The following is a 14071-nucleotide window of genomic DNA, read 5'->3' as shown; positions in this document are numbered from 1 at the left end:
AAGGGAATAATATCCAGAATATATAAAGAACTAAAAAAAAACCTCAAATCCAAAAGCAAACAAACTCAAACAAGCAAACAAATAGAAATAGGCCAATCGATAAATGGCCAAAAGAACTAAACAGAAACTTCTTAAAAGAAGAAACCCATCATGCTAAGCGAAATAAGCCAATCCCCCAAAACAGGTGCTGAATGTGTTCTCTGATAAGTGCATGCTAATCCATAATGGGGTGGTGGATGGGGTGAGTGGAGGAACTTTGGAATGGGCAAAGGGAAGGGGGGAGGGGATATGGGGGTAGAAAAGATAGATACATATATGAATGGTGTGACTCTACGTCATGTACAATCAGAGAAGTGAAAAATTCTGCTCCGTTTATGTACAATGAATCAAAAAGCTTTCTGCTGTCATGTATAACAACTAATAAAAATGAATAACAAAAAAGAAACACAAATGGTCAACAAATATATGGAAAAATGTTCAGCATCTCTAGCAATTAGGGAAATGCAAATCAAAACTACACCAAGAGATATGGACTGTAGACCAAGAAAGTACACTTGAAAGGAATCAATAATTATTAATATCATGAATAACAATAAATGCTGGTAAGGATTTTGAGCAAAAGGTGCACTTCTGCATTATTGATTGGACTGCAAATTAGATCAATCACTCTGGAAACCATGGGGAGATTCCTCAAAAACAAAACAAAAACTAGGATTTAAACTGCCATATGACCCAGCTATCCCACTCTCAATGTTTTTCCAAAAGGCCTAAAAATCAGCATCCTATTGTGATTCAGCCACTTCAGTATTTACAGCAGCATAATTCCCAAATTATGGATTCTACCCAGAAGCCCATCAATAAGGATTAGAAATGTATTAGTAAAATGTGGTACATACATACAAAAGAGTTAACTCAGCCATAACAGTGAAATAATGACATTTGCTGATGAATGTATGGAAATGAAGAAAAATCATGCTAAATGAAATAAACCAGACTTAGAAACTCAAAGGTTGAAAGTTTTCTCTCATATGAGGAAGTTTTAGTAAATTTAGGGAAAGAAGGCAGTGGGAGTGGGGATCAGATATCATAAAGATATAGGGAAGATCAGTGGTAGTAGCTATTGGAGAATGAGAGGGAAGAAGGAAGAGAAAGAGGAAGATAAATGGCATGAATTTAACCAAATCATGTCATATTCATATATAAACATCCCAAAGGAAATTTCCCTTTTGCATGTGTAATAGAATGAAATTTTAGTAGAGAAGAGGAGGGAACATGAGGGAGAAGAAGGGAGGAAAAGGTTGGATGGGGCTTGAAATAAAATTTCTTGCATATTTGATTGTGTCAAAATGAACCCAATATTTATGATGTTCTAATACAAAAGATGAGCAAAAATTCAAAGTGTATAATGCGAATTACCATTTTTAAGAGTAGAAACTTTTTGAAAATGGTCTGCAATCAAACATAAAGGAAAGTGGAAAAATTAATTGAAGTTGTAGTATATTTATTGTATGTGTGTATACATGAAGGCGATGAGGGGATTCTTTATAACATATCATGCAAGATTTCTTGAAATAGAATCATATTACATGGAAAAAATTAATAGTATTTGTATAGTAAAAGGACTAGGTTTTCTCTAAACAATCTCATGAAAGAGTACTTTTTCAAGAAAATAAAAATAAACCTGACAAAATAAATAACAGCACTTAAATTTGTGTTAAATTACTTAATATATAAGAATAAGTCAATAAAATATAATCATATTATACCTCATTGAAAAACATTTTAGCACATTAAAAATATCTCATTTCCCAACTGAAACTAGAATAAAACTATTGTTTATTATAACCTTATCTATTTTGATACTAACAAATTTTTCTAGTTGATTTCTCTGGTGACTGAAAAGATATCATTTGACTTCACTAACAAAGACCTCACAGAGCATAATCATCTGATTTCTGTGACTTATCTTTTCTTGAAAACCTTGTAATTATGTTAATAATAAGACATAATTCATTACTTAAATGGTTTATTTCTGATATGTTGCTCAATAAAATAAAATATTATTCATCTTATTTTTTTATCACAAGTGAAACCTTGTGATTTTCCAGAGATAAAACATGGACGTCTATACTATGAAGAAAGATATAGACCATACTTTCCAGTACCTATAGGACAACGATATACCTATGAATGTGATAACAATTTTGTGTCTCCTTCAAAATCATACTGGGGTTACATTTATTGCACAAAAGAAGGGTGGCTGCCAGAAGTACCATGCATCAGTAAGTAAATGTCTTTACAATGATACATGTATCTTTCAAAGAGGAAAGAAAGAAGCACATAAGTATTTACAGTTAAGTCTTGCATGACAAATTAGGGCCAAGGGAAGAATTGTGTGTGCAAAAAGACCCAATTAGTTTTTGTCTTTTATAAGAAGCTCTTCAAAAAAAATCACATGAAAACCAAAGTTACGAGAAAACCTGTGTCATTTATACATGTTTTAGCTACAAAATTAAAGATGAATTCAATGTTATTGATTTTTATTTTTTAACAAACATTTGGTATAGTAGTTTTGGGTTTTTCTTAATCGCACATTTTTCGGATGCTTATGCATTTTCTAAATATTATAAAGGTAATTTTTAATCCAATATTTTGTTCAAATTAATGTTTTCACTTTTTATCACTTTATGCTCCTTAGGACAATGCATTTTCAATTATGTGGAATATGGATATTACTCACGTGAAACAAGACATTTACTGCATGAGTCTGTTAAAGTTGATTGTTATCCTGGCTATAGTCTTTCAAATGGTCAAAACACAGTTACATGTACAGAGAATGGCTGGTCCCCTCCTCTCAAATGCATTCGGATTAGTAAGTAAAATGCTCTGATATCTATACTCGTGATTTTTTAAAGGCCCATCTACATTAAACTGGGGCAAAATATTTATAAAAATTTGTTTCCATGTTTCATGTAAAAGTGGAAATCAAAATTTATTGATAAGTATGTGGCAAAATAAGTTCACCTTAGTAAACAGTATTCAAGAATATAGTAAAGAATTTGAATACAGGGGCTGGGGCTGTAGCTCAGTAGTGGAGCACCTGCCTTGCATGTGTGAAGCGCTGGGTTCGATCCTAAGCACCATATAAAGAATAATAAATAAAGGTATTGTGTCCATATACAACTAGAAAATATATTTAAAAAAGAATTTGAATACAATATTTTTGGTTTAATTAAGTCATATGCATATACTTTGAAATTAATCATTTGACTCAAAATTATTAAAAAATTATGTTATAGATAAAAAATGAATACAATGAGAGTAAAAGATGTCAGTCAAGAAGTGATGGGGTATTTTTGCAGTATTGCCCTTTGTCTCTGAGTATTTCTGGGACATGTTACAGAAATGGGTATTTTGTTTTAGGTTTTCTGTAGTGCTTGTACTAATATACATTCTGGTCAATGCTAAATTCTTGCTCTACGTTCTTGATAATGACTAAGTGTTGTTGTATTTTAATATTTACTAGATAAATGGCAATAAAGTGGTAAGACACTGAAGTGTTGATATGTGCTTCTTTTATTAATAATTGGATTTAGCATACATTGTTATGGGCTAATGGGCAGTTCATGTAATCTGTAAGATGCGGCTTGATGGTTTTTTTTAGATTATCTTTTTGGAAGCTTTGATGTTGGATTCTTAGTAATTCTAAATATCATTTTTTTTCAATTATATGTATTACATATGTGTTCTTAATTTATGTGGCTTTTATTTTTTCTTTTATGTTTACTATGAATAATATTGCTCCTTTCACTACAAAATTAACTGTATTTTATTGCTTATGTTTTTGGGTTTTTAATAGTAATACTTCAGAATGTAGACATACTTTTTATTCTAAAACTTATATCTTGTTTTCATATTATTAATTCATTTGCAGGTGATTTTTATGCATGATAATGACATTATTTCCTTTTAAAAACAGTATGGGAAAATTCAATATTTCCCCAGTAATCCAATATTGTACATTTTCATATATCATAAAAATGGATACTGACAATACTGTGCATTTTATTTTGCAACATTAGCAAATAGTGTTTTAGTAATCTTCTACCTTAATCACTATAGATTCATAATAAGTATCGCTATCTAATCATGACTTTTCACCCCAATCTTCTTTGTATCAGTTTCTTTGGGAGGTGACACTTTGATCTTCTCTAAACTTTTAAATTTAGCTTACCACATACTTTTAATTACCCTGTTTAGATTTTGTTTGCAGTTCTCTTGGGTCTGCAGAATAATTTACAAATAATTCACAGCTTAATGATATTGACCTTTCCCTTTTAGAAATGACGTATATTTCTATGTATATATTTCTACATATATATTCTGTATTTCATATCTAGGTCTTTTGAAACACATTTTTGCTAATGAGAGGCTTTGAGTTTTTCTGACTTTATTCTTTGTAGGTAACAGGATTATCCATTACTTGTTTAAGCTCTAAGAATGTTCTTTTATCTTTGGAAATTTTAAATTTTACAAGGTTTATTTTATTAATTTCCTTAAAATTTGTATTGAGCTTTTATTTGATGGTTTTTAACTTTCTATTCAGAACCAGTTTTTGCTTAATTCTTATTTTTCTATATTTTTTCTATCTGAAGTGTTTGTTATTTGGGTTAATCTGCTTTGAACATATAACTTTTATTTCTATATATTTTCACTTTTTATGTTCTATGTAGACAGATTGCTTTGACTTTTTTCTTTCAATAACTAAATTATATTTAAAAATGTTTTTAAAACTGCATATTTAATTTGTAAGGGCTGATTTTAAAAATTATATTAGCATGTATTTATAAATAGACTAATGGGCTTTGTTGTGACATATTCATACCTGCACATGATAGTTTAATCAGTTTCATTCCCCACTACCTCCTCTGGTCCTTCTTCCTCCCTTGCCAGTCACCTTCTCATTTTTCAATTTCTAAGGGTTCACTTTTTAAAAAGACAAACTTTATTTAGGTATGAAGTATACACAAAGAAATTCACATGCATTTAGTGTGAAGGTGAAAGACTTTGATAAATTATATAAGCATAAACATAATGAAGTTTGAGATAGTTTTAATATTATGAGAAAGTTCTCTGGTTCTTTATCCACTGAGTCTACCCTCAATTACCATCAACATAGGTAATCAATGTTATTTCTGTCACTACAGATTAGTATGCCTTTTGACAACTTTGTTATCAATAGATTTACACAGCATATTCATTTATATTTGGCTTTATTTTTTTCAGCAAAATGTTATTTTTTTTCTGTTGTTTCTTGCATTAACAACTAATTTTTTTTCATTACGAAGTCATATATCATTATACAAGTTGATGAGTATTTGGTTTTCTATTCCACTACTAATGAACATTTGGGGTATTTTCATGTTTTGGTAATTTTGGTTGCACTCTTTATGAACATTTGAGGAAAATCTTTGTATAGACATATTTTTACTCTTTATCTAGGATACATTTCTAAAATTGAAATTACTGAGTCATATGATATGTACGTGACTAAATCTGTAAGAATTTGCTATATTGATTTTCAGGATTATTGGAATATTTTATACATTCCTATTGGCCATGTATAAGAGTTCCAATTGACTTGCATCTTCACTGACAAATAGGATGGCCAATTTTAAAATTTTAGCCACATTGGCGTATATGTAATGGTATGTCATTGTGCCCTCATTTTATTTGCCTGGTTGACTCTTTATGGTGAGCACTATTATATTTGCTTAGACATTATATCTGCAGGGACATTGTTATACTTTTTTTGTAAATTTCAATGTTTTTCCCATTTAAATTGTGTAGGTTATCTTATCATTCCATTGTGATAGTCCTTCATATAGTTAGGATGCAATTCCATTATCAGATATATGTCTATACATATTTTCTCATATTTTGTGATTTGTCTTCTGAGGTTCTAAGAGATTGTTTCCAGTAACATATATTCTAACTTTCTATGAAATCCAAATTAATCATTTTTGTGAGTTATTTTTTGATCTTATATAGATCATTTTTTCCAATGCTAAATATACCCCCAAATTTCCATATTTTTCCAGTAATATTTCTATATCTCATATTCATATGTTGATTGACATACTGTTATGTTTTTTATGAAATGGAATTTACTTTTATATGGATGTCATTCTTAAAAAAATAAAAAATTTAGAACTTGTGTTTTTTTTTAATTGAATATGCATTTATTCACTGGTACCAAAGATACCCATATGTCCCCAAATATCCATTTTCCCCTTCTTATAACAGAATATGCATACTTTGTCTAGGCACATGAACATCTAGAATAAAGGCTCCTTCCAATTTAGGTATATCTACACAAATAAGTTTTGAACAATACAATGTAAGGGAGAGTGGTATTTGTGTTTTTTGATCAATGAGAAATTTACATAATTGTCAAGAAATTGTTAAATGTAGGTTTTGTGATTTTTTTAAATATTTGTTATTTTTAGTTGTATTTGGACATAATACCTTTATTTTATTTATTTATCTGTGGTGCTGAAGATTAAACCCAGGGTCTCGATTGTGTTAAGCGAGTGCTCTACTGCTGAGCCACAACCCCAGCCCAGTTTTTGTGTTTTTTATAGGCTTTTTATTCCTTTATTTTTTAAATTGATGTATGTATTTATTCTTATATCAATATACTCTGTCTTGTTTACTGATGTATGAGCCCTCCACCTTTGTTCTTAAGTGTAGTAGACAAACTAATGGCCTCCTTAAATATGTCTATGTTCTCATTCTTGGAATCTGAAATGCATTACTTTAAATGGTAAAATGGACTTTAGAGATATTACTTTGATCTTGAAATATGGAGAGTATTCTGGATCATCTGGGTGAAATCACGATAATGTGTGGAAAGAAAGAGAGAAGGAGGGAGAGAAAGCAAAAGAGTTATGTTACTGTGGAAAAGGGTCAGATAGAAGTTCAATGTTTCTGACTTTGAAAATGGAGGAAGGGGACATAAGCCAAACAAAGGGGAAAGTCTCTGGAAATGGAAATGACAAGAAAATTGATTCTTCCCTCAACCTTCCAGAAAGGGATGCACCTCTTACAACATCTCAATTTTAACTCAGTATATACATAGCATATTTTTGATATTTGGAATTTTAAGATAAAAACTTAGTGTTGTTTGAATTTATAAGATAATAGAATTCTTTTGCAGAAGCAATAAAATACAAATACATTATTTTTTAAAATAATTCTGCCTTGTCTAGCTGTATTCCATTTTATTTTACTTTTGATATCACCTTGTTGATTTCTATAAAAATTCTGCTGAGATTTGATTGAGACTGAGGGGAATATGTATATAATTGGGAGAATCATATTATAAAAATATTAATTCTTCCATTTAATGAACATGGTATGACTCTTTGTTTATTTAGGTCTTCTTTAATCTGTTCATTAATGCTTTTTAACTTTTAAAATGTGAGTTATGTACATATATTGTTAAATCTTTTCTTAGGCAGCAGGAGAATTTAAAAATAATATTACATATTATATTTATATTTTCCATTTTTATTAAATCACATAGGATTCTAATGTGTTTCTTGTATATTAGGGTCTTATTAAATTTACTATTGGATTTGCAGTATATATCCCTCTGATTACATTCTTAAAACTTGTCTGTGTAACTAATTATACTATAAATCTATGTATTCTTAGGTAATTTAGATAAGCTTCTAAAGGGTGTCTCCAGGGGAGTTTTGAACTTTAAATAGAAAACTATTAATCACTACATATTGCATCTCATGCTTATCTTGGTCAAGGTTTAACACTGGAATTCCTAACATCTTTGGAGATAACCACAGAACATATTATTCCTCTAACAAAAGAATTCTGTCCTGACAGTTTATCTTCCTGTTTATTGGTCAACTTTTCATAGTTAAAATATCTCATTGTCATTCTTTTTCATGCATTTTTAATAATGTATAGAATTGAAAAAGCAAAAAGAGAAGAACTACTGGTATGTAGGCATTGCTTTCCAGAAACATTAGAGTTTTAACAAATATTTCAGCATAAATTTATCTATAAAATGTGTTACTACCCCTGATTGTCTGCTCCAGGAATACAATATGAACATGTACTTTACATTGTGTATTTCATTTGGAATGCCTCTCAAAGGCTTGATCCTCAGCTGATAGCACTATTAGGAGATGGTAGAAATTTCAGGAGGTGGGGCCTGGTTAGAAGAAGAAGTTTCCTGGCAGACGTGTCTTTGAAGAGTTTATTTTATCTCTAGCCTCTGTCTCTGTCTCTGTCTCCCCTCCCACTTTCTCTGTTTTATCACAGGACCATAGCAATGGAAGCAGCCACCATGGACTAAATTCTTGAAACTTTGAGCTAAAATAAATCTTTCCCATTTATTTATTTTGCCGGGGAGGGGGGAGTATTTTGTCATCATGATGGAAAGCTGACTAACATGTTTTGTAACTGAATTATAGGCTTTTCCATATAGTTTTATAAAGGTGGTATTTACCTGACATACATTAGTTTGCATATTCCAAAGGCAGGTACCCTTGGCAAGCACTAAGCTTGTTAATAGTCTGCAATCTGTATTTGGGGTAAAAATGGGAGTTCATAACCCACTTGAATCTAATGTATGAAATATGATATGTCAAGAGCTTTGTACTGTTTTGAACAACCAATAAAAAAATTTATAAAAAAATAGTTGGTATGGAAGGCATAGTGAACTCTTATTCTGAATTGGATCCAGTTTATGAAGCATTCTTTAGTTTGAATATTGACAGTCATCCACAAAACAAAGAATTCTCCATCCACAAAGATATCATCTATAGCATAGACAAGACAATAAAGGACAGACAATAAATATTTTGGGTTTTTCAGCCACACATGTTTTTAAAAAGAGTGAGAGAGAGAGAGAGAGAGAGAGAGAGAGAGAGAGAATTTTTTAATATTTATTTCTAGTTTTTTCAGTAGATACAACATCTTCATTTGTATGTGGTGCTGAGGATCGAACCCAGGCTGCAGGCATGCCAGGCAAGAGCGCTACTGCTTGAGCCACATCCCCATCCCCAGCCACACATTTTTTTTTTTTTTTTTTGCTGTTATTCAACTGGCATTTTAGCATGAATGTTGTCTTAATGTGAAAATCATCAATATAGCTGTATTCTAATAACCTTTATTCACAAAAAGAGACAGGGGCAAAAATTTAGTCCACTGGCAATTTTTTTCCCCAAGTCAGGGTCTGGATGTATTGTAATACATGATAATATGACTAGTTAGACATTCCACAGATATTTGTTTTCATCTAGGTTGTTAGTTATATGGTTTTCTCAAGATTTGTTTTTGAACAATGACCTCATGTTTTTGAGGGAGTTAATATTTCCCACAATTCACTTCCCAAAAGAAGTCCTGTCATACAAATAGCCAGTCAAAATGAAACCAAAAAACCTGACAATATTACCTCTCTTCCAGGTGTTTACCTTCAAGGTGCTATTAGCCTCATTGTAAAGCATTATGTGCATCCATTCATTTGTTTCAATCCCCCAGTACCTATTCTAGACCTTCACCTGAAAAACAAAACAAAACAAAACAAAAAAAACAACAACCAAACAAACAAAAAAACCAAAACCCAACCAGGGAGGATTTCTATAGGCAAACAGCTATGATTTTGAGTATTTGTAAATACTGTCATAAAATTACTGTACATTCTTTTGTTCTCAACTTTTCACATGGTATCAAGGCAATAGTAACTTTTCCTTTCTGCATTGGTGTTTGTTTGTTTGTTTTTGGTCAACAATATTCTCCCTTTTTTTCATTTAGCATTAATTTTTTTCTTTAGTTTCCATATGTCAATGCAACCAATGTAGGATCACTAGGTTCAGCAGAGAATTGAGTCATAAGATGGTAGCAATATCCACCTGGCTAACATTTCTCCTTGTGTTCCCCATTACATGGAGCAGGGATGCATATATATAAGGTTACAAATCTCTCATCCACTCTGTAGAAAAGAAGTAGAAATCATTAATTCTAGTTTAAACAGTGGAAGAAGGAATAATCCATGCGATAACTTTTGGAATTTGATCTACAACAACTAGAAATATTGCCATGATATCATATTTAGCAATTGATCTTTCTCTAAACCTGCAAAAACAGCCTAGGTCCCAGGTATATATGATCAGACAAAATAAAATTAAAAAGTCTTAGAAACAGTGAAGATGTTTGAAATTTCTGGTATCATGTCTTACTTTTCATCCCTATCTTTCCCAGGGTATTTCAAATATCTCTACAATGGTGGTTCTGTTTTACATCCATCAATGTTGAGTAACACACATTTACTGATGCAAACTATCCATTTATTTTCTAAAACACTCCCCTCTATATACACACACCCAAATTATTAAGTAGAAATGTTCTCAATCTATTTTTTGTTCAATCAACTACATTTTACGTCATGAGGACTTTAGTTCATTGTATGTTTCTCAATCCTCTGTTATATTGCACCTACAGTAAAATAAATGGATTCCTTGACCAGATAATATATAACCTGTGGGTCTAATTTAAGTGCAGTCCTTAAATTGCAATTCTTACCTATTTACTCTGTGCTATTGTAGAGAAATTTGTTTCAGTTACCAGGTATGGAAGTCTATATCTAAAATTACATTATGGTTAAAGCCATCTGAAACTGGGGGAAAACAAATTTACCAGATTTCTTCCAAGGTAAGGAATACATACATTTTGTATGCAGTGATCCTATTACTTTTTTGTCTGGTAAATGAAAAAAATAACAGAGCCTAATAATATTTCTTGATTTGACATGAAATATTTTTATTCTTTTTAATTACATGTAACATTAGGATACATTTTGACATAATCACAAAAGCGTGGAATATAATTTGTTCTAATTCAGTCCCCAACACTTCTTTCCTCCCCTATTTCTGCCCCCACCTGCTCCCCTCTCTCTCTACTCCACTGATCTTTCTGTACTTTACTTATACTTTTTTAAAAAATAGTGTGTTATGGATATACTTGGTGTTGTTATTCACTCTGCTATATTCATACTATAGTTTAGTCACATTCATTCCACTCTACTTCCCTTTTCCCATCCTTCCATCTTCCGTCTCCATCCCTTCCATCTACTCAACTGATCTTTCCTTTATTTTGATGAAATTCCCTCTCTTTTTCCCCCTCTCTCTCTTCCTTTTTTATATCCCCCCTTATTTTGGATTAGCCTTCACATATTTGACCTTTGACTTTTTGGGATTGGCTTATTTTGCTTAGCATGATAGTCTCCTATTTCATCCATTTACTGGCAAATGCCATAATTTCATTCTTCTTTATGGCTGAGAAATACTCCACTGTGTATATATATACCACATTTTCTTTATTCATTCACCTGTTGAAGGGCATCTAGGTTGGTTCCATAGCTTGTCTATTTGTGAATTATGTTGCTGTAAACATCGATGTGGCTGTATCTCTGTAGAATGCTGATTTTAAATCTTTGGATATATAACAAAGAGTAGGATAGCTGGGTCATATGGTGCTTCCATTCCCAGTGTTTTGAGGAATCTTCTTACTGTTTTCCAGAATAGCTGCACTATTTTGTGGCCCACCAAAGATGTATGAAGATACCTTTTCCCCCACATCTGTGCTAACATTTAATTTTTTTTTTTTTTTTTTTTTTTTTTTTTGGGTATTGGACATTGAACCCAGAAGTGCTTAACCACTGAGCCACATCCCCAGACCTTTTTATATTTTATTTTGAGACAGGGTCTTGCTAAGTTGCTTAGGGTCTCACTAAGTTGCTGAGACTTTGAACTCCTGATTCTCCTGCCTCAGCCTCATAAGCTGCTGAGATTAGAGGCATGAGTCAACGCACCTGGCAGCACTTACTTTTCTTTGTATATTGATGATTGCCATTCTGACTATAAATGAAATCTCAATGCAGCTTTGATTTGCAATTCCCTAATTGCTAGAGGTGGTGAAGTTTTCTTTTCTTATGTTTATTGACCATTTGTATTTCTTTTTTCTTTTTTTGTGAAGTGTCTATTTAGTTCTTTTGGCCATTTATTGCTGTCTCTGTCTCTCTCTCTCTCTCTCTTTTTTTGTGTTTTTTTTTTTTTAATTCTTTGTATGTTCTGGATATTAATGCCCATCTGAAGAGCAGGTGGCAAAGACCCCCCATTCTGTAGAATCTCTCTTCACACTCTTTGTTTCCATTGCTGTGCAGAAGCTTTTTCATTTGATGTTATCTGACTTATTTTTTTTATTTTACTTTTTACAGTTTAAGAGTCTTTTTAAGGAAGTTGGTTGCTGTACTGATATGTTGGACTGTTGAGCCTACATTTCCTTTTAACAGCTGCAGGATTTCTGGTCTAATTCCTAGGCTTTCAATCCACTTTAAGTTGACTTTTGTGCAGCATGACAGATAGAGGTTAAATTTCACTCTTCCACATATGGATTTTGAGTTTTCCTGGAACCTTTGGTAAAAAGGTTATCTTGCTTTTTTATAACATATGTTTTTGGCATATTTGTCTATTGTCAGATAACTGTATTTATGTGAATTTGTCTCTGTGTCTTCTATTCAGTTGCACTGGTCTTCATGACAGTTTTGGTGCCAGTACCAAAACATGTGCCTTTGTTACTGTAGCTTTGCAGTGGAGTTTGAGTGATGTTATTTTGTTGACTCCAGCTTCACTCTTCTGGGTGTTCTATATTTACAAATGAATTTCAGACCTTATTTTTCTCCTTCCATAAAAAATATCATTAGAATTTTGATGGGGAGGGTTGGGGTTGTGGCTTGGAGGTAGAGCGCTTGCCTAGCATGTGTGAGGCACTGGGTTCAATCCTCAGCACCACATAAAATAAAAAATAAAGATATATGGCCACCTGTATCTAAAAAATCAATATTTAAAAAAAGAATTTTGATGGAGATCGTATTGAATCTGAATAGAACCTTTGATAGTAAGGTTACTTTGACATCTATCTAAGAACATGGGATGTCTTTCCATCTCCAAAGTTTTCCTTCAATTTTTTTCTTTAGTATCCTCTAGTTTTTATTGTAGAGTTCCTTTACCTCTTATTAGATTGATTCTTAAGTGTTTTTTGTTTGTTTATTTGTTTGTTTGTTTTTGAGGCTATTGGAATGGGATAGTTTTCCTAATTTCCTTTTCAGCAGATTAATTATTGGAGTATAGGAACTTAATTGATTTCTGAGTGTTGATTTTATATCCTGCTACTTTGCTGAATTGATTTATGAGCTATAGAAGTTTTGTGGTAGTTTTTGCGGGGAGGGGTCCCTTAAATATAGGAACATCAGCAACAGAGATAATTTGAGCTCTTCTTTTCCTAGAGTTTCAAGTACTGTGATGTACAGGAGAGGTAAATGTGCCTTGTTCCCCTTTTTAGAAGAAACGCTTTTAGTTTTTCTCTATTCAGCATATTGTTGGCCTTGGATTTATCATATGTAAGTTTCTTCTTACATTAGTTTTACAAAAACATTAGTTTTTCTAATGTTTTCAACATAAATAGGTGCCATACTTTATCAAATGCTTTTTCTGCGTTTATTGAGATAATTTCGCAATTCTTAACCTTGACTCTTTTTTTGTGGTAAGTCACAGTTATTGATTTTCATCTGTTGAACCAACCTTGTGTCCCTGGGATGAAGCCCATTTGATCACAGTGCACTATCTTTTTAATGTGTATTTGTTTGCAGTTTGTCAACATTTTATTAAGAAATTTTTCATCTATGTTGTTCAAGGACATTAGCATGAAGTTTACTTTCCTTAATATGTCTTTGTCTGGTTATGATATCAGGGTGATTCTGGCTTCATTGAATGAGTTTGGCAGTATTCTCTTCGTTTCTATTTCATGGAAATGATTTCAGGAGGACTAGTATAAATTCTTTTTTCAAGGTCTAGTAGAACTCAGCTGAGAATCTCTCTGGTCCTGGGCTTTCGTTGTTGTTGTTGTTATTGGAAGGCTTTTGATGGCAGCTTTAATTTCTTCACTTGACACTGAAATGTTTAAGTTTTCTATATCCTCATGGTTTAAT

General features: G+C 31.9%; 1 protein-coding gene across 1 annotated transcript in view; it reads left to right on the top strand.

The window, feature by feature from the left end:
• Cfh (complement factor H) overlaps positions 1–14071 on the top strand; it is an 85386-nt gene that overhangs the window by 34197 nt on the left and 37118 nt on the right. The window contains exons 8-9 of the mRNA XM_071600201.1: positions 2088–2282; positions 2699–2872. Coding sequence (XP_071456302.1) covers positions 2088–2282; positions 2699–2872 — 369 coding nt within the window. The remainder of the gene's footprint in view (positions 1–2087; positions 2283–2698; positions 2873–14071) is intronic.

This window comes from Marmota flaviventris, chromosome 12, assembly GCF_047511675.1.
Source record: "Marmota flaviventris isolate mMarFla1 chromosome 12, mMarFla1.hap1, whole genome shotgun sequence".
In the NCBI taxonomy this organism is placed as follows: domain Eukaryota; kingdom Metazoa; phylum Chordata; class Mammalia; order Rodentia; family Sciuridae; genus Marmota; species Marmota flaviventris.
The sequence above is the reverse complement of the archived record's forward strand: the minus strand, read 5'-3'. Positions and strand labels throughout refer to the sequence as shown.